Source organism: Neomonachus schauinslandi, chromosome 8 (genome assembly GCF_002201575.2).
Source record: "Neomonachus schauinslandi chromosome 8, ASM220157v2, whole genome shotgun sequence".
Lineage (NCBI taxonomy): Eukaryota > Metazoa > Chordata > Mammalia > Carnivora > Phocidae > Neomonachus > Neomonachus schauinslandi.
The window spans coordinates 15,717,951-15,739,004 of record NC_058410.1 but is presented as its reverse complement, the minus strand read 5'-3'; the positions used below and the strand labels follow the sequence as shown (position 1 = coordinate 15,739,004).

General features: G+C 46.3%; 1 protein-coding gene and 1 pseudogene across 1 annotated transcript in view; one reads left to right on the top strand and one right to left on the bottom strand.

The window, feature by feature from the left end:
- Positions 1–10,217, top strand: part of MTHFD1L (methylenetetrahydrofolate dehydrogenase (NADP+ dependent) 1 like) — a 184,590-nt gene extending 174,373 nt beyond the window's left edge. Inside the window, exons 27-28 of the mRNA XM_021693124.1 lie at positions 5,327–5,447; positions 9,782–10,217. Coding sequence (XP_021548799.1) covers positions 5,327–5,416 — 90 coding nt within the window. The 3' untranslated portion in view covers positions 5,417–5,447; positions 9,782–10,217. The remainder of the gene's footprint in view (positions 1–5,326; positions 5,448–9,781) is intronic.
- On the bottom strand, positions 194–2,157 carry LOC110583125 (annotated as a pseudogene).
- Positions 10,218–21,054: the final 10,837 nt, after the last annotated feature.

Sequence of the window (21,054 nt, the reverse complement as noted above, 5' to 3'; positions counted from 1 at the left end):
GAAAGTTTCTTTTTTTTTCTTCCACTTTCCTGAACTTTATTAAAGAAAAAGCAGTGATGGTAAATCTCGAGAACATAGTCAATTTTCTAGGATTCTTCCCTTGAAAATGTGACATTTGATTTCCAAACACATGCCAGAGCGTACATGGTTCCCAATTGTATTAAGTAGATGAGAAGCTGAAATCCTAAAATGTTCATCTTCCAACTTTCCCCAGTCTGTGGTCTGTCTTTGGATCAGCAATAAGTGCCTGAACAGCTACTATGGCTTCATGAATTTTTGTCCGTGGCTCTCTGAGCTCTTCTATGTGCAGCAATCGCAGAATTTGAGCAGCTTCATTAAGAACTGCATCTCCCGTGTCAAAACCAAGAATATGTTTGTCTAAAGCAACAGGCAAGCCCTCTTTCGTTTGATTTGCTTTAGCAACTGCATCCTGGCTCAGGCACTCCTGGACCAAAATGCGAATTGCCTTAAGCCTTACCAGGTAATCATCATGACGCTGAATCTGAAGAAGGTCGGCCAAAGCCATTACACCAGCCTTAAAATCGGGATTATTTACATCCAAGTTGATCAATGGCTCTGCATTTTTAGCTGCATTGTCAGCATTTTTTGTATTACCAGGTACCAAGTCCTTGTATTTTTCAGCATTATCTCCATGTTCAAGTCTAACAGCTAAACCAAGAAGCCAGTCAATTTCTTCTTGTCAATCTTGAATCTTGAAAGGACAGTTAACATCTTTTTTTTTTTTTAAAGATTTTATTTATTTATTTGACAGAGAAAGACACAGCGAGAGAGGGAGCACAAACGGGGAGTGGGAGAGGGAGAAGCAGACTCCCTGCCGAGCAGGGAGCCCGATGCGGGACTCGATCCCGGGACTCCAGGATCATGACCTGAGCCAAAGGCAGTCGCTTAACCAACTGAGCCACCCAGGCGCCCGACAGTTAACATCTTTGAGATACTTTTCAAAGAACTTGGATCAGTCACTGCTGTGGATGTTTCTTAAATTACCTCTGTCTTCAGTCTTGTAGTGGCTGATTTTCTGGTCCTCAAGCCAAACAATAAAGTTTCTAAATTCTGTTTCATCTTTGCAGTTGAAGCCAGCCGGGTTGTGGTAGTCGAGGGCCGTCAGCTTGTGTCGACCATGGTCCCCGCGTCTTGCTCTGGTCCCCCGGGCTTCGGCTGGGAGAGGACAGACGAGAAGAAAGTTTCTTTCTGTTTGTTTCCTAATTCACTAATTATCCTAATTTCCTAATTATCCTCCATTTTTACTCATCTATTTTTAAAAGTATTTATTGAGGCCTAATATTACTAGGCACTGTATTTAAGCTTGATCTTAGCCAAAAGGTTGAGAAGCAGGACTATAGTTATAACTCAGAAAATACTTTAGCTTAATGAGGAATGTACATTTTTGAGTTATTATTTCATAAGAATCTTTTTATTTAAGTTATATCATAATGTAGTTAACCATTGCAGTCTTTTTCAATTCTTAGAACCAAGATGATATATATCAACTGTGCTCTATCATCTCTTGGAGGGAGGGAGGAAGTGTGCAGAGGGAGTCCACCTCCGATCATGAGCTGCAAGAATAAAGTAGTGCATAAAAATACTTGTTTCTGAACCAAAATAAAACTGGGTGATTTATTCAGTATGAAAAGTAGTAGATTGAAGGAGAAGTCAAAAAATTACACAAATACAACAAAACTACAACGATATGTTGGCTAAGTAGAAATTATGATTCCATCACTTTAAGAAACAGAAGTTTTAGTAATTTTTCTACTCATGCTGAGAATATTCTTTTACTTACAATGACTACTTTGAAGTATATGAATATTTTCTCTTGAACTAGGTTTAATATATGTTTATATCATAGAACTCATCGTTTCTCCAAAATAAGCTTAACCAGAAATCAGTAAAGATTTGGAAGATTCATTGTAGTTAAAATGGGGGTCATGAAGGGCAAAAGCCCATGTTTTTCAGCCTTTGTGAAAGAATCCGTTAATGCAGCGTGACAAGTAAGTGCAATTTAGTGGCTCCCCTGTTATTTTAAGCAGGGGGCCTTCTTAGAGGACATACAAATAAAGTCAACACAGATCACCTCTGACCCCAGGCGTGGGGCCAGAGGTCAACTCCCAAGGGCTGTCCAAAGTCTTTCTTCCCCATAGTGCAGTTCTGACTCTTGTCTGGGGCCACAATCCCTTGATAACAGAGTTTTTTATTGGAGAGAATTTGATGTGAGTGTATTAGGTCTTGCTACCATAATTCCATATTGTGTCTGCTCAGCAGGAGAACTTTTATTTTAAAAGGAGATTTACTAGGGGATGGCTCTCTGTCCACGGGGCAGGGAGTCCCTTGGCTCTTCAGACTCTGTGTGCTTTCCCGTCTGCTGTTGCCGGTCCTGACTCTTGGAAGTGATGATTGCATAATTGGAGAGGAACGTGGGAGTCTTCTGACAGAACTACTTTCCCCCCATTTGAGAGAAATAGGTTGAAAATAGAGGAAACACATTTCACACATCCCAGCATTTAATATCTTGGCTCCTTTTAGTTCCCAGTTTTGCTCCGAAGGCATCGGAATGACCAAAAGATGCCTGCTCGGCTCTGCTGCAGCCAGTAGACCAGCTCCTGGATCGACACGAACCACACTCTCCCTTTGTCAGCCTCCGTCCTGCCTCAGCTAAAAAAGTTAATGATGAAGCGTTGAATTTTCACGTCGGTAAAACTAGATAAACGAGCAGGCAAGGGAGTGGTGTTCTCTATAGTAGAAGCTGCCACTGTGGCTTTGGTCGGACGGGCCAAGATGCACAGGGTTCTTCCTGGGCCTTCTCACCGTGTGTGGAGGCAGGCCTGCCTCCCACCGAAGTCGGCTCTGGGGCCCATAGCGTGGCAGCCCCCAAAGCAGCAAAGTCTGGGTAACATTCTTCCAACTAAATGTGCCTTCGACCCCCAGAGCTGATTCAAGGGATGGGGCAACATGGCTGTGGCTGAATGTGATCAGACATCTCTTCTACTACAAGATGCTGGTTCCTTTTCCCAAATCCACGTCCCCCCGCACACACACATTATGAAGGCATCGCCACATGCCCACGTCAGAATGTAGTCAGGCAGGGAAACTGCTATAAAGTACCACTGTGGGTTATACACAGGCAACTGGTGAAAAAATGGCAGCAGTTGCCACCACTGGCCTTGTGTTTGGGGTCCCAGAGCCAGAAGAGTAAGCGTGGGCTTCTTCCTGGGGTCCCTCGGTTTTGTGCAGCCACTGTAGTAACCAGAGAAAAATGTCACTGCTCTGCTAGGAACAGAGACTTACCAGGGCTACTTAGCCGTCCACATAAGTGAAGTCTGAAAACACAGGAAGTCGTACCCCCCGCCCCCCCCGCACAAGCAGGCTGTGTGCCGAAACTTTATTTGCAGTTAATTGTTTGGAACGCAGAGCACGTTTTCTCCAAGACACGTTACAAATGGTAGCTATATTCCAGCAGGCCTCAGAAGCCTTTTTAGCCCATAATATACCTAAAGTACCGTCCTGTGCAATTAGCAAGACAGGACCTAGCCGTGCCTCACAGTGGGAGAGCGTACCCCGTGGCCCCCTCACCACACTCTCGGGGAGCAGGTGGTTAGTGAGGCCAACGGGCGCACGGATGTCCCCCACCTACGGTTGTCAGGGGTGCAGCGGGCTTTCCGGTCCCCTTCCTCCTCACCGCCTCTACCAGGCGAGCCCCCTTGCCAGTGCGAAAGGAGGCCTCCTCGGCCACGTTGTCCAAGCGGCGAGTCTCAAGCGGTCACATGCACACGAATCACGTGGGAATTGCTAAAATTGCAGATTCTGATTCAGCAGGCCTGAGGCGGGTTCTGAGATTTGAGATTTCAAACAGGCTGCCAGTGATACCGATGCTCCTGGTCCACAGACCCATGTACGAGAAGAGCATCGTGGACGGGTCGGGTGGGGGGGGGGGGCGGCTCACAGCAGAGGGGGAAATGCCAGGTCGGTGCCGAAGCAAGTGAGAGAGCTGAGCTCTGTTGCCAGGTGGGAAGAAGTGGGCAGACCGTGGAGCTGTAAGTGCTAGCTGTTTCATAGCCTCATCTCACTAGAATGTTCTCCAGCCAGGACAGGCAGGAGTTTTGCAAGACACAGCACTTAATCCTCGAAGAAGAGCGAACCCAAGCACAGTCCCAGGTGTCTTTCTTCCACGCGACTGCATGCAACATTGCTTTACAAGCATCCTTTTTGTGCAAAGTGCAATATTAAAGCATAGCAGGAAATACTAAAATAATCAATAAAGAGTAGATCATCCAGGAGCCTCACAATGTAGGTCCTAGACCGTGTTTTAGTGTGTGAGTCACCGGGGGAGTCAGCAGTTTTCCCCAGGATACCAAGGGTTTCTGGTGCAAGTGGGCAGAGACGCACTTTGATAAACTGATCTGGACACACTGCAGCAAAGCAGTGAGGAGTGGGGGCCTGGTTTTAATCAGGTCTCCCCCACCGACTTGCTGGATGTCCTTGAGCACATGCCTTTGTGCCTGAATGCGCTCTGTGCTATCCAGAAAGTGGGGCTGAAATTAGTACCCACCTCTCAGGGTGGCGGGGGACTTAATTAAGTTATCCGTGTAAAACCCATAACCCCCAGAGTGCCCCAGCGGTCATGGCGGTGGTTCAATGAGTCATTTGAGGTTATAGGCCCGGAGTCCAATTTCCCATTTTGCTACTTATTACCTGTGTGACCTTGGGCACGTGGCTTAACCTCCGTAAACCTCCGTGTCCTTCCTCGTAGCATAGAGATAATAAAAGTACCTACCTCACAGGTTGTCGGGAGGGTCAAAAAAGGGAAACTTGGCACAGCATCTGGTGCGTAGTAAGCGGTCAGCAAACATCAGTTACTGTTCTTACGGCAGGGCAGAGCAGCTGGTTCCAGACTGTCCTCCGAGAGCTGTAGATTTTACAAAAACGTGTCTTGGGGGTGAGGAAAAGGCTATTGTCCACTTCTTCCACCCCCACTGGCCCCTTCAAGCAAAGGGGCTCAACTTTTTTAAAGCTGTCATTTAGAAAGAAAGGGTTTGAAAATCAGTCTCGGAGCTATGATGTGCTGTGGGGCCGTGGCGGGAGGTAAGTGGTCTCCATTTTCAGGAAGCTGACATCTGCCTTTTCTATTTCATTTCCTAAACAAGGATTGAAATAGCAGATGGTGAATTTAGGGAGCTACAGGTATATAGGACCTAAAGTTACGGGAGGCTGAATTGAATTATGTAGGTAGTTCTGGTCATTAGATGTACCGTGTTCGGAGTGATCGCTTGGCAGCATCTGCTAATAGCTCATGTTCTGTTTTCTCCTCTAGATGAGCACCATGCCGGGACTGCCGACCCGGCCCTGCTTCTATGATATAGATCTTGATACAGAAACAGAGCAAGTTAAAGGCTTATTCTAAATGAACCCAACTTCCACAGGACCCAATTCAGGTAGGCTACTGTGCTTTCTACTGTTTTTTTCTCCCCCCCCCCCCCCGCCCCCGCCCCGCCAAATGTTTTTTAGTTTTATTTTGTTTTGGTTTTCTGATATGTACTACAAAATATGGTCTGATAAGTAATTTCCTGACTTGGTTACTGTGAATTCCTACCTAATAAGGGCCTGTGGCTTGGGCCACTCCTAGACGTGGATATACAGTTAGATGGGCTCCTGTCCAGTGAAAGTCAAATCATGTCCCCTCTGAGTATAGATTTGTCTAAGGCACCTCTTGCCACAAAAAAGGAACCCTGTGGGGGCTCTTTCCCCTGCTTGGCCCTGCCTCTCCTTCCGTAGCTGGCACGAGTCGCTTTGCCATCCCTGTCCCACGTCATGCTGGCGTCAACCCAGCGAGGTGAGCAGTTTTATTTCGGCGCCACGAAAACTCTGGCCCAGGAAGGCCAGCAGCGTGCTCAAGTCGCACAGCTAATAAACACAAATGCCGAGGCTCCACCAGGACCTGCTCACTCTCTCTCACCCCATCCTTGATGCCCAAACCAAAGGATGCCCTTTGCATCTCAGTCACAGAGTAAGTGAACTTTGGCCCGTTCTAGAAGATGGTAACCAGTTATTTGAGCAGACCTATAATTTTGGGATCACCGGGTGATTTTTTTTTTTTTTTTTTTGTATAACAAAAGATACTTATTTGGGTATTAAAAGCTATGACTTTGTCCAAGCTCTTTTTCATCCAAGTATAATAGGGCTATCTCTCGCTGAACTCTCTCATCGAATGTCATTTTCCCTTCCCACTCATTCATCCAAGGCTCCTTTCTGCTTCGTGAACTGCCCAATCCCGTTTCTAGGCTTGCTGGGCAGTCGTTCAAAACCCATCACTTGACCCTTGCATGCACAACTGGAAATGGATCCGGTGTTGCAGGAGAAAACCACTATACAAAGCAAACGTTCCTTCTCGGGAACTCCTCAATGTATTTTTTTTTGTTTTGTTGTTGTTGTTGTTGCTGTTTTTTAAGATTTTATTTATTTATATGAGAGAGAGAGCAAGACAGCACAAGCAGGGGGAGCGGCAGGCAGAGGGAGAAGCAGGCTCCCCGCTGAGCAAGGAGCCCGATGCGGGACTCGATCCCAGGACCCGAGGATCATGACCTGAGAAATTAACCGGCTGAGCCACCCAGGCCCCCCCTGGACTCCTCAGTATAATGACCCCACAAACAGTCTCTCTGTTTCCTGTGCCCTCACACATACGGCAGTCAGGGACCACCTCTACTAATAGCCAAAGGTCTGTGGTTATTAAAAGTACAAAATATAAAAATGTGAACGTTCGGATGACAGTCAACTTAGACAAATTTGGGCATCGGAAGAGGAAATGTCCCATAGTGGTCAGACTCCATATGGTTCCGTGTGCTCGGCTGCAGTGGGCTTTGTGGTACCTGCTGCCGACGCCTACCACGTGGGAGACTGCACTTGCTGATGTCTGTTTCTCTCCTTTCCTGCTCACCTCACCCTCTAGGAAATCACGTGAGACTTAATATGAACAGGAGATGCCAAGAAGTCACCAGAGTTCTTGGTCCTTTCCAGGGCTCCCCTGTGGTGCTTTCACTGTTGTCAGAAAAAGGGCCTGATTCATTCTTCTGGACGGCACCAAACAGAACTAATTAGAATAAGCTGTTTGTCCCAGTGGAACGGGCCCTGCCACATTACTCTTCAGTCTTTGGTTCTGATTTTTTCCCTCCCCTTTTGGTATCTCATCCTGAACCTTTATCATACTTCTGAGTCTCAGCGGGTTTCAAGTGGACACAATAAAGTCTGGCGGATTTCCTGAAGAATTCAGATACTCCCTTTATCCCCATGTGCAGTTAGGCTGAGTACAGCATCAAACTGACTCTAGTCCTGCTCTAGATGTTAGTTATTTACCAAAAAAGGTTTTTCTTGAAGCTCATTTCTTCCTTGAACAACTGCCTTTAGAGCAGAAATGTTCGATGATATTTAATCATCATAAATTCATCTCGAGTGTGGTTGCTGCCCAGCACTTCTATGGGCAGGGTTTGTCATCCCCAGTTTATAAACCACAAGGTTTCGGGGCTCCCAAGGGGAGCACCTGGGCTCTGTGCTTTGGGTCTTTTTTTTTTTTTTTAAATTTTAGTTAGTGAACATACAATGCAATATTGGTTTCTGGAATAGAATTCAGTGATTCATCACTTACATATAACACTCAGTGCTCATTGAAACTATCTTTCCAAGGAACCACTCAAAAACCGTTGATCACCATTATGCTCCAACAAAAAGGTCAGTGAGTGCATCATCCCGAGCCATCCTTGGAGTACACAGTTGGAAGCCCAAGCCACTTAAATAAAAGCTGCTGGGGCCTAGATCATCCATCCTGTCTTTACCATCTCATTGACATCTGTCTAACTAAAATAGAATATTTGGAAGCTTAATAGGTGGGAAGTTCTTAACTCTTTTTGGGGACGCCTGAGTGGCTCAGTCAGTTAGCATCCAACTGGATTTCGGCTCAGGTTATGATCTCAGGGTCCTGAGATCGAGCCCCAAGTTGGGCTTCGCCCTGGGTATGGAGCCTGATTAAGATTCTCCCTCCCTTGGGTGCCTGGGTGGCTCGTCGTTAAGCGTCTGCCTTCGGCTCAGGTCATGATCCCAGGGTCCTGGGATCGAGCCCCGCATCGGGCTTCCTGCTCTGCGGGAAGCCTGCTTCTCCCTCTCCCACTCCCCCTGCTTGTGTTCCCTCTCTCGCTGTGTCTCTCTCTGTCAAATAAATAAATAAAATCTTTAAAAAAAAAGAAAAAAAAGATTCTCCCTCCCTCTGTCCCTGCTCCCGCTCACACACTGTCTCTCTCTCTCTCTCTCGCTCCTCCCCCACCCCCCCCAAAAAAAGAAGAAGAAAAGAAACTTGTCTGGGCACTCTTTGATTACTTATCAGTCCCATACCAAGATAGAATGTTTCATATGTTCTGTCTTCATAAAATTCTGAAACTGGTTTTGGTTTTCTGAATAACAGGATAACACTGAACAGCTGATTCCGTTTTAAATTCTCACCGTAGCTATTGCCTTTCCAATTCGTAAAATCTATATTCAGACTTTTCTGTACTTCTGCCAACACTCTCCCTTTTCTTAAAACATGGAACCACCTACTCTAAGCCCCTTTAAACACAAAACCACTGGATACTGAGGTCACGTGGCTAATCAGCTGGTCTTCCACCACGCATCTCAAGTTTGGAAGGTCTTTCCAGACTTGCCCTTCTTGGGTTATTTCCAGTCCACGGAGCAGCCCCCCTGCCCCCCCGCCTTCCTCCACAGGAGTCACTGAACCTCAGGTAAAGGAGCAGCACCAGAGTGACTGAATGAGGCCGGCCCCCTCTCTGGGTGGGGGGGTCGGGGGCTACACCAGGCAAACCTCCCTTCCTCACCTCAAAAATATTTCCTTTTTGTTAATGAAGATTATGCTTGCAGTACTTGTTTTCTGTTTCTTCCCTGACTTGAGTCAGATGCTAGGGGGGTATTCCAAGTTCCTGGTCCCCTGTCTTCATCCCTGTCTTCTCTTCTGAAGCTAAGCAAGCATCCTTTCTGGCTCCAGACCCCTCCCTCATCTGTGGGAGGCCGACTCGCTGTATTCCAGCCAAGTGTGAACTCCTGGCCCCACAGATAAATTCTTGCATGTATAAATTCAGATTAAAGGCCCAATACCTGCCTTCACATTTCTTCTGCAGTGGTGGCCACGTATTTTCTGGAACTGAGGTGTTTGCTTTGTTTGTTCTTTCTAAAATGTAGTTTGATCACTTCTATTTCAGAAAAGATGGCAGGCTCCAGCAGCATCCGAGAGTCTTAATATTCTTTGAGAGAAAACAGCAAAGCTTTAACATCAGTAAGAAGGGCCAGATCTCCTCCCTTCCATTCACGCCCTAAATGCATTTTTCAGACCTCGCTTTCTGTGCCGACCAGAAAAGAGAAACCGAAATCCGAGGCGACAGGATCCCTAATCTAAAATCCTGAGCGTCCTCACTCAGCAGGATCTTAGAGACTGTAGAGCCCAAATTTAGAATTTTGGGGTTTCTGCCTGATCTTCCAGGGGGTTCTGATCGCTGCCTGCGGTATTTATGCGGACTCGGTTGCAGGGCGGTGCAGCATCCGATTTTCCACGGCTCTCGGGTAAAAAGATTCCAAACAGGGATCCCGGCCTCGGCCTCGTCTTGTGAAGAGAAGCACTTATCTGCTGTTGAATTTTCTTTCGGTCTCCGGCTTTTTAGAGCCCTATTAACAGTTTAACACCACAGGGTAAAGAGCTGTTCTTCAACCCCGGAAACATGTTTTTGTCTTCCAGGCTCAGGAAACAGACTACTCCTTGCCTTTTTGCTGCCGTTGGAGAAGAAAGTGAACTTGAAATATGCCTCTTACGCAACGTGGGAGAAATGGGGAAATAGGCCAAAGATTTTTTCTTTGTTCAAGACTGAATTCTGTGTGCAACCGAGGACAGTGTCCAGTAAAAAGGACCTCCACCGAGTTTGAAAGAAACTAATTTATTTTCCGTTTCTGCAGAGTTTACATTATTTCCCACTGCTTACACTTCAGAAAGTTTATTTTATGGGAATGGAAGGATTAAAAGAGTGTGAACTAAAAGGTAGCATTTTCCACTCTGGAGTTCTCTATTTTGTCTTTGGACTGCAAATAAACATGTATCTAGAAAACCAACCAGCAAGTTTTCCATGCCAGATAAAACTCTGCTCTCTAGAAGTAACTGTTCACGCTGGGGTTGTGACCTGACACCAATCTTCTGGAAAATTGGGAATACAACCAGGGCTTTGGAAACCTAACAAAGAAATCACACACACACACACACACACACACACACACTCACACGCACACAGAAATATCTGGTCCGTTGTAAAATCTTCTGACTGCCAGAGAGTTGTAATACCCTGGAAAACAAAGTACATTTTATATCCAGAACTGTTCTCAGTGCCAGTGAAGTTTGCATCACTTACCTAAAAACTAATAGGTTGATGCTTATTTCTTACCCCAGCGAACGAATCTCAATGGCCATTAAGCTCTCCAGGCCCATAGGGCAAAGGAACGCGACTCTTAAAGGTCAGGTGTTTGGCAAATGTTTGTCCATTTGTCCAACCCTTCATTCGTAGGAAAGAATGTTCTATGGCCTGGACCCCCTTCCCGGGAGTTGCTGACCCTTTTTTGTTTCCATGTCTCCCTACAATAACATAAAATTATATAAAAGTTAAGACAAAACCAAGGATTCAGGAGCAAACAAGAAGTGATTGTCCTCAAAGCAGTATAAGTAAAATAGTCACCATAAATGTCTTACATGTCCTGCAGGCACATCCTGCAGGAGACCTTGCCATCAGATCTTTCCTGCGTCTTCTTGCACTACACCCTTCAGTGACCCTGCTCAGTAGTTGCTCTGCCCATAATGTGTCTTTATGCACAATTTAATTTGTTCCAAAACGTAGCTTAATAACTAGAAAGCCTCGGGGCACCTGGGTGGCTCAGTTGGTTAAGCGTCTGCCTTCGGCTGGGGTCATGATCCCAGGGTCCTGGGATCGAGCCCCACATTGGGCTCACTGCTCAGCGGGGAAGTCTGCTTCTCCCTCTCCCTCTGCCGCTCCCCCTGCTTATACTATCTTGCTCACTCTCTCTCAAATAAATAAATAAAATTAAAATATTAAAAAATAAATTTAAAAAATAAGAAAGCCTCCCCACACCAAGCCTGTGCCTCAAGAATGATTTTGCTGGTTCCGAAGGGTGTGTGTGGCGCTCCTCGTCCCCGTCCTTTATCAGGGAGTACACCTTTGCAAACATACAACCAACTCGTCTAACACTTTGAAGGTCTTAAGGGTCCACAGTAAACTTGTTCTCCATGGGATGCCCTCAGGAAGCAGTCTTGCTCAGAAATTCATTTTTAAGCAGTCGCCTTCTGTTATTTGACTTTTCATAATTTTCCTCTGCTATTCAGTTTCATTTTCTGTTTTTGAAAGTGTTTTTACAAAACATATTTTTAGAAATCTATATTCCACGGGCTTTAGACCAGAGACTTCTTCCCTTACCTCCTTTCACCAGGCAGTTGGCCAATAAATAAACAAACAAATAAGTAAAAGCATCCTGAACACAGATGTGGGAGAGCTTTTCAAACACTCACGAGAGCTTTTCAAACGCTCATGATGAACGGCCTGTAGCCCAGGTGTTGCTGGGCATCCCAAACTGTTTTCCGCTTGTGTGGCCTCATTTACCTCCCCTAGCTGTCCTAAGGCAAGCTCTGATGGATTTGTTTTCTCCCATTCACTAACCTGCTACAATACACTCCTGCCAAGTGACAAGGAAGGTCTCTAGCAGGTTCATCAACGGGCTTATCAACTCAATAACTTGAGGCCTTCTTAGACTGGAGAAGGTGTTATTTTAGGGAAGAGCTCGTTATCTACCATCTCTTCGGAGGCCAAGGCCTAAGGAAAAGAAATCATACAACCTTTGACATGGTGGTTTGTTTGGTTTTTTTTTTTTTAAGATTTTACTTATTTGAGAGAGAGGGAATGAGAGCAGAGAGCATGAGAGAGAGGAGGGTCAGAGGGAGAAGCAGACTCCCTGCTGAGCAGGGAGCCCAATGTGGGACTCGATCCCGGGACTCCAGGATCATGACCTGAGCCGAAGGCAGTCGCTTAACCAACTGAGCCACCCAGGCGCCCCGACATGGTGGTTTTAAGTGAGAAATCTTCCCAAGAAGTGTAGATCCTGATCTCTCTCGGCCTCTATAATTGAAATGGGAGAAAGCACCAACAGACCCAAAATGGCGGGGGACCCCGGTGACCCACCCCCCCACCCTCGATGAGTGGGGGCTTGCTCCCACCCTGCTCGCAGTCCTGTAGCATCCACCCTGGCAAAGGTTAAGACCCAGACCAGAAGAAGCCTCTGAGAGCTCCCAGGGAAACACACCATAGGGATTAACTGATAACAAGGGAGAGATGAATGCAGACTCAGGAAAGTAGCAGTCAGGCCCTTAGCCAACCCATTCATTACTATTCTTTTTATTCTTCTATTTCTGGGGTTATTTTGTTTGTTTTAACTGGAATGTGCTGACCCCATTAAAACAATATTTGAGTATTCTTCACACTAGATATTTAAAAAGAATCCTCAGGTCTGACATTAGCCAGGTGGGTTGGTTGGTTTGTTTATAATTTACACATTCCCATAAATAAGAGGATATACGAAACTTACCTTATTTATTCCAGAAAAATCTGCATACACATATTCATCCATTGCTTTTGTATAAATGTGTATGTACGTGGGGGTACAAGTTAACTAATAATAATAAGTGCATTTTTGTAGCATTTGTTACAAACCTATAATACATATCCATTGAAGAAGTTAACTACTGTGGCAGACCAGTTGGTTAGTAAACAGACCTTCATGTGGTTCCTTAAACTCTAATAGACAGACTGACCAGCCCCTCCCCAAAAAGCTCTTCTATAGCTACACTTCAAACAAGGGAGAATACACTAGAATTCAGGAGTCCATGAACTTGAATGGGGGGGGGGGAAACTCCATCTTTGTTTTTACTAACCTCTAACCGTAATGTAGCAATTCCTTCAATTATGTATGTCAGCAACAAACCACAGCAGTAAAACAGTCCCTGGGTCTGCCACCAAAAGAAACCACTGGTATTTTTTTTAATTTTTAATTTTTTTATTGTTATGTTAATCCCCATACATTACATCATTAGTTTTAGATGAAGTGTTCCATGATTCATTGTTTGTGCATAACACCCAGTGCTCCATGCAGAATGTGCCCTCCTCACTACCCACCACCAGGCTAACCCATCCTCCCACCCCCCTCCCCTCTAGAACCCTCAGTTTGTTTTTCAGAGTCCATTGTCTCTCATGGTTCGTCTCCCCCTCCGATTTCCCCCGCTTCATTCTTCCCCTCCCGCTACCTTCTTCTTCTTCTTCTTTTTTTTCTTAACATATATTGCATTATTTGTTTCAGAGGTACAGATCTGAGATTCAACAGTCTTGCACAATTCACAGCGCTTACCAGAGCACATACCCTCCCCAGTGTCTATCACCCAGTCACCCCATCCCTCCCGCCCCACCCCCCACTCCAGCAACCCTCAGTTTGTTTCCTGCGATTAAGAATTCCTCATATCAGTGAGGTCATATGATACATGTCTTTCTCTGTTTGACTTCTTTCTTTTTTTTTTTTTTAAGATTTTATTTATTTATTTGACACAGAGAGAGAGAGAGAGAGCACAAGCAGGGGGAGCAGCAGGCAGAGGGAGAAGCAGGCCTCCCGAGGAGCAGAGAGCCTGATGCGGGGCTCGATCCCAGGACCCTGGGATCATGACCTGAGCTGAAGGTAGACGCTTAACGACTGAGCCACCCAGGCGCCACCTGTTTGACTTATTTCGCTCAGCATAATACCCTCCAGTTCCATCCACGTCGTTGCAAATGAAACCACTGGCATTTTAATATGACATTGCAGTTTCTGCAGCGATTCTGAGTAGCACTGATGCTCATCACGGCCTCAAAAGGACAGCTATTAGACCAGCCACCTCGTCACCTCACCTGTAAGGAAAGAGCCACGTATATTGCTATCATCAAATTTGATTACCTTTCAGTATTTTAATAATCACATTCCACTCTCACATTGGCTTGCTTTAAACTCATACGTGGCATTTAAAAACCTGATTCCAGGGAGCAGTGTACATATTTCACCACACTGGGAATGGGATCCGTGGCACAAAAAAGGTTATGATGGAATTCTAGCAGCCTACATCCTGCTTCTGTGGTAGCATTCCGTGGCTCTGGGGTGTTGGCATGTCTACATTTGTGCCCCAGGTCACTCCTGAGGGTCCCTGCTCCATCCAGGGCTCTGCTCTGAATCTTAAGATTCTTGTTCTGGGAGAAGCACAGGCAGGCAACATAAAAGAAGCCTAACTCAGACGGTATGAGAGAAGCTCTGGAAAGTGCAGAGTGTGTCAGTGTAGGGAAAGGAAATCAACGTACGGGTTCCATGACTGAAGGGCTCATGTTGAGGTGTTCCCCACTGAACCCCCAACCCCCAGAATGGTGGACGGGAGAGGGTGGCCGTTGATCTGTAGGTATTTTCTGAGCGCATTCACCCATCCATTCGTTGAGCCTATGTCAGCCCACTTGAGACTGGCGTCAGAAGTGAGGCAGAGGCAGTCTTGTTGGGGACCCTGCCCTTTAATCTGTGGGGTCCCCACTAACTCCATGTACTGGGTGTCAGGACTGAATTGAATTGAGTCGCAGGAAACCCAGCCAGGTGGTGTAGGAGACTCGGTGTCAGACCGTACACCAATGGAGGAATTCAAAACAAAAGGTCTCAGTTCATGTCATGAGAAAATATTGAGATACAGAAGCGTCAAAAGTTTCAGGGGGGAAAAAAAGTTTCAGAAATCATGGGGCAGATTTCATGGCCTCAATGGATTGCCCTGAGACCCCAGATCACACTTAGAACCACTCTTAAAGGGAGGCCTTCATTTTCAGATTTAGTGATTTGGTCAATTAAGTTTGGTTTGACTTCAAGCCCTTATCCAACAAGAGACTGGCAACATTTCTGCTAAAGCCCATAAACTTCCTGAGGGCAAGCCAGTGTCTAGAACCCTGGGCGGATACCAATGGTGATTGGAGATGAGACAGCTAAATAGCCAGTGTCCCCTTACTGGGCAGTTTTTCGTGCAATATGAACTACAGATGCATCATGTTCTGAGCATGCATTAAAATAACCATAGATTCGGGCGCCTGGGTGGCTCAGTTGGTTAAGCAACTGCCTTTGGCTCAGGTCATGATCCTGGAGTCCCGGGATCGAGTCCCGCATCGGGCTCCCTGCTCAGCGAGGAGCCTGCTTCTCCCTCTGACCCTCTCCCCTCTCATGTACTCTCTCTCATTCTCGCTCTCTCAAATAAATAAATAAATCTTTAAAAAAATAAAATAAAATAAATTAAAATAAAATAAAATAACCATAGATTCAAGAGACTATCCAAAGAACCATTCTTAATGATTACTGCTGGGCCTTCCTACAGACCACAGTAAGATGTTGGTTCTAGGACAGAAGGTGGATGTCACAAACCAAAAAGAATGGAGAAAATACTTGAAGAAGTCAGACCACGTCATTGAGCCTTTGGCATGAGACAAAACAGAATGAAATTCTTCCTGTGATCTCAGCCTTACCATTGCAGGAAGTCATCCCAAGTCATCTAATGCACATTCCTCTCTGCTGTGTAAGCTCTGGGGTAGGCACCCTTCCCGGGTCCAAAGTACAGTCTCCTGACCTAGCATTGTTTTCTAGAGTCCCAGGCTATGGGTGTGTCATTTCAGCTATAATTTTTCATGGACCAGCACTGACTGGCCACAACTGGTATATTCAATGTAAGCTAAGTGCATATGAGCCAGTTGAACATAGAAATAAATCCTCTCTGGGCAATTAACAGACTCCCAAGCATTTAGACTAGTTTTATACATGTTTTGTTTTGTTTTGTTTTGTTTTTTAACTGATCCCAGGACTATCTGCATTAGAATTACCTGAGATGCTTATTAAAAATGCAGCTCCCCATCTCCATTTAGACCTAATAAATTGGATTCTCTGGAATCCTGGGAATCTGTATTTTGACAAGTTCACTAAATTTTTCTCCTGCATACTAAAGTTTAAAAATTAACCCCAAATCCACTTTTGTATAACCATTGTGCCTATGCAGTGTATAACAGGTAGACGGGGCTAAAGAAAGACTCGTTGGAAGAGTAAGTACACATTTGTAGCCCTTCGCGGCCCCGCCTGTATGTTAGGCATCACCACCGTACCTTCTCACTTCCTGATACCTCTTCAGACCCAAAGAATTAAATGCTTTTTCACACATTTTCACCCTGCCTTATCAGCTCTGCGCTCTCTAGACTCCCAAGGCTCTCAAGTGTAATCCTTACGCCATCTTGGCAACCACAGACCCTTAGGCAGGCTCAATGGACAATGAAGAAGTGTATGGGGTCAGCGAAATTCAGATCTCCCACCCCAGAATCTTGTCTAATCGTCCAGGATGAGTTGAGTGCCTTCCCAGGCAAGGCTCACACTAAGCTCCGTATGTTGAGGAGGACAGTCGGGCTGAGGGAGGGGAGCTGGTGAAAGGATCCCAGAAGCCGCTGGAAGGATCCTGGAGGGACGGGCTGGGCTGGTGGGAGCACCTGCAAGCCACTTGGGCTGGCCCTGGAGCGATGGCTTTTCACCCATGTGCCCTGCGTGCATATGTACATGCATGCTTTGAGTTCATTTTCATAAAATCCCACTGAGTGGTGGGCTTCCCTTCTCTTCAGCACCCTAGGTTTGTATTTTTGTCTCCTGAAATGCTTTGCAAATCAAATCTTGCAGAAACTTTGTCAAACCATATTTCATCGCAGGATTAGTAGGAGACTACGGGCAGGTTTGTTCTGTTACGGCAGGGCAGAGCCCAGAGGAGAGGGACTGAGTTTGAGGTTGGAGTGTTTATGTAACAAATCAGCTAACTTTAAATATTTCTCATGGTGGCTTAGTGCCGCAAACTTTTGCCCGGCACACCACCCTGAATGTCAAATGTTTACTCAGCCCTGTGTGGGTACCTCTATTTATGTGAAAGGACCCTGCTCGTTTAAAGCCAGTTAATATTTTCAATCACACATCATGTTGCTGATGTATCTTACAATAAGGATTGCAAGGACAATTTTTCACAACAATCAGACCCCTTAAATTCCTGTGCACACTGATGAGCAGATATATTTAATGCATGTTCATTTGGCAAAGTCATGCAATTAAGGAATTTTTCTTCTCCAGATAATTCCATGAGCCCTGATAATTTTCCTCCAAGTCAGCCTCTTGATTACCTCCCCACTTGACAGAGACAGTGTGTACCAGACAAATAGCTGAACAGACACCCTGAAGGGACTGGAAAGGCTCTCCTGGGTCCAGAACAAGCCGACTATATGAGAAGTGATGCTTTCCAACTTCATCATAGAGTTGAGAGCCAGAAAATATTTCAGGGGCTAGAGGAAAAAATGCTGAATAACTCCCCCATTCCTCCCAAGGCATTCTATACTTCGGCTTCATTACCAAGTTTGACATGTGAATTCCCAGAGTATCAGACAAGCCCCCACACCCAAAGTGTGAGTACAGAAATGCATTCCAGAGGCAAACGTAAATTACTTTAAATTATTCATGCTGCCACGCTCACCATTAGAACAGATAATTGACCAACTGTAAATAGGTAGAAACAGAAGCGACCGACACAGAAACATCGGCCCCAAACCACAGCTGAACAGAAAACATTCAGAGGTGCCGAATAATTAGGGCAAAGGGAAGCCAAGGAAAGTGGGAGGCCCTGGTTCTGAAGTGACAAGCAAGCTGGGACTGAAAATTGGAACCAGCCACAGAGACAGGAGGTGACTGAAGAGGAGGGATGGTGTTTGGCGGGAGAAGGAGGGAGCGGGGACGAGCTAGGCTGGCAGGGAAAGACAGAGCTGGGGTGGGTGCTGGTTTCTGACAGATCTGAGCTCAGCGAGGCCAAAGTGACAGATGGAGCCGTGGCCAACATGAAAAAGAAAGTATGCAATGCAGGAGATGTTTGAGGGCCTCCTGGAACCACGAGACCACGCACATGGACATACCATTTCACCTACAGCCTTCCACCCCAGGACACCCCACTCCTATGCCCAGTGAGTGAGGGGGGCAAATGCTCCTGCAGCCAGCGGCAAGCTGGGAGCAAGAATATGCTAACGTAAGTAGTTTGGGATTCCTCCGTTTTAAAAAAATGTAGAGGGTTCAAAGCAGCTGGTTAGAACACACAGGTTTGAGGAGGAAAAGACTGTGATGGCGTCCCCCCAAAACAGCCCTGTTCACCACTACGGTGGGTTCCCGTTTAAATACACGAAAGTCATTGACAATAAGAAACTCCATCCAACTCCATCCAAACCTAATGAGGTTGGCATGCAACCTGAGAATTCGAGCCCAAAATTAGCTGGCGACGTTGAGAGTTGCTAAGGAAAAATCAAGCATGAAGAGTTCAGTTCTTAGCAGATTTTGAAGTGGGAGCAGAAATGTGAGCAGATGTCCCTCATCCATGCAGGCACCTAATGGCGGCTGGTAGCTCTCGGACCGAGCCAGTCAACAGCCTGGGGACTAAAGTAGAGCAGCCCCTGCTCCCCACCCCCCTGCCAGGGAGGGGAAGGAACCATCTACAAAAAGGCTCAAGGCAACCCAAACTGCAGGAACAGGGAATCTGTCAGTATAAGGCAGAGGTCTATTTATTTAACTGCCAGAGAGATTGTCTCCAACATGTGGAAGAAGAGAGTAACTTGAACCCAGAGCTCGTGCCCTGTCTTACAAGGCCAACAAGCTCTCCCGACCAGGACTTTAATATCAGCGTGACCCAAGTGGGCAAATGTCCTGGGAGGCAAACCCTTCTTCCTACCAGGTGAACCAGGCCCACAGAGAGGATGCAAAGAGGCATTGTTCGTACAAACTTAACCAATTCCACACCAACTCCACGTAGAAATTGCAGGCCCTGACCTGACACTGATTCTGGACCTAAGTTAGGCGATCAAAACAGGGAAATTAACATTATCATTGGTAATATTTCCACCTAGATAATTTTAGGATAATGTTATTTAAAAATCTGTAGTCTTGGGGCACCTGGGGGGCTCAGCTGATTAAGTATCTGCCTTCTGCTCAGGTCGTGTGGTCCCTGGGTCCTGGGATCAAGCCCTGAGTCAGGCTCGCTGCTTAGCAGGGAGTCTGCCTCTCCCTCTGCCCCTTCCCCTACTCACGCGTGTGCTCTCTCCCAAATAAAATCTTTAAAAATAAATAAATACAAATTAAAATAAATAAAATTCTGTGGTCTTATGGAATCACCTCTGAATAACCATATCTGAGAGATAAATATCATCTTTTATGGAGTATTTGATTCAACCTAAGAAACATTTTTCAGCGGAGGCTAGGTGGCTTACTCAGTTGAGTGTCCAACTCGTGATTTCAGCTCAGGTCATGATCTCAGGGTCTTAGGATTGAGCTCCACGTCAGGCTTCATGCTCAGCGGGGAGTCTGCTTGTCTCTCTCTCCCTCTGCCCCTTCCCCCACTCAAGTGTTCACTCTCTCTCTCTCTCCCTCTCAAATAAATCTTAAAAAAAAAGCGACCCAAGCTAATGTCACCTGCATTGCAGGATAAGCTAAACTAGCTTTTGCTTCCAGGGCTTAAATGGTTTTGTCAAGGGATTTTCAAGTCTGGTTTCCACATTGTATTTTGTTTTAACACTGTTTAGTAGCCAACTACTCAATTGAATGAATGAGGTAACCAATTCATTATCAACATGATGTTACAATCACCCAAGATGGCAGCAGGAAGCTGGACAAGAACTTCTGAGTCAGGGGCCATTGGAAAAAGTATAGGCTTGCCCTGGTGGAAAATGGCATGAAGGATGGATACACTCACCTCACATGGGCCGAAGCATGTCCAGGGGTCAACGGTAATGCAAAGTAAATAATTTATAAAGCTAGAGGAATTAGACATTTTCCTTAAAGATGTTCTCCGTGTGCTTAAATACTGTATCCTGGTTGAGACTTGCAAGCCTGACAGACAGAATCAGGTAACGTGCTAGAGTCTGAGTGGTGGGAAAGGGGTCTGGAGGGAGGAGGGGGTACCCAGAAAGCCCTGGAAATTGCTCGCCTGCTCAGGAACCCCACCAGAGGTTGCCATGAGTGCAAATACACTCCAGGGCCTCAGTGGACAAGAAACCCCCAACATGTAGCTAACCCCTGAGGAAAAAATCCCATCTGCCTCCAAAGAGGCCTCACCTTTTAGACGCGATGCCCACAGTGAAGGACCTGTGTGAGGGACGGGCCTGGGCTCTGAGGAAAACTGATGACACAGAGCCTTCCCCTGAGGCAGCCACTCTAGAACAATCTCTTCCTCCTCCTCTCAAGGTACCCTTGGAAAAGGACTGGAGAGAAAATACAGTCATTGGTGTGCTTTATGGATGGGGATGGGGTCACTTTATTACCTGTTTGCTAAGGGTGTTTCGGTTTTAAGATGACCTTGTGAGAGCCATTCGGGGCAGACAGTAAGGCATCAAAATAACCAGGAGGGCATTTCCAAAGTCAGAGCTGCGTCCCCCTGCCCGCACCAGCCTGCCTCCCCAAAGACCCGTCCCCCCACCCACACAGAGTCGTCACACGCAGAAAAAGTGCTCAAACCTGAACAACAAGAGCAAAGCTTTGACGGGATATTTCAGAGGAAACAGAAATTCGAGGAGCCGTCAGCCCTCCTGGTTTCTCCAAGACTGCTCTTAGGCGCTTTCAGGGTGGGACCCAGGGCGTTCGTGACATCCCTGCTTTCTCAGACTCCAGGTCACCTGCCGCTCTGAACCTGTCTCTGATTCACTGGCAGCCTACCGGTGGCCAAAGAGTAACGTCCCGCAGAACTCAGTGCCCCTGGTCCCCACCACCGTCCATCCCAGTTACTGCCTTAGAGGAGCCCTTTCCTTCAGGCCCCCGGTCTCCCAAGCTTACAGCCCCCCTGCCCGGGGCCCCGGGGTCTTTGTATAGAACTGCTGATGGCGG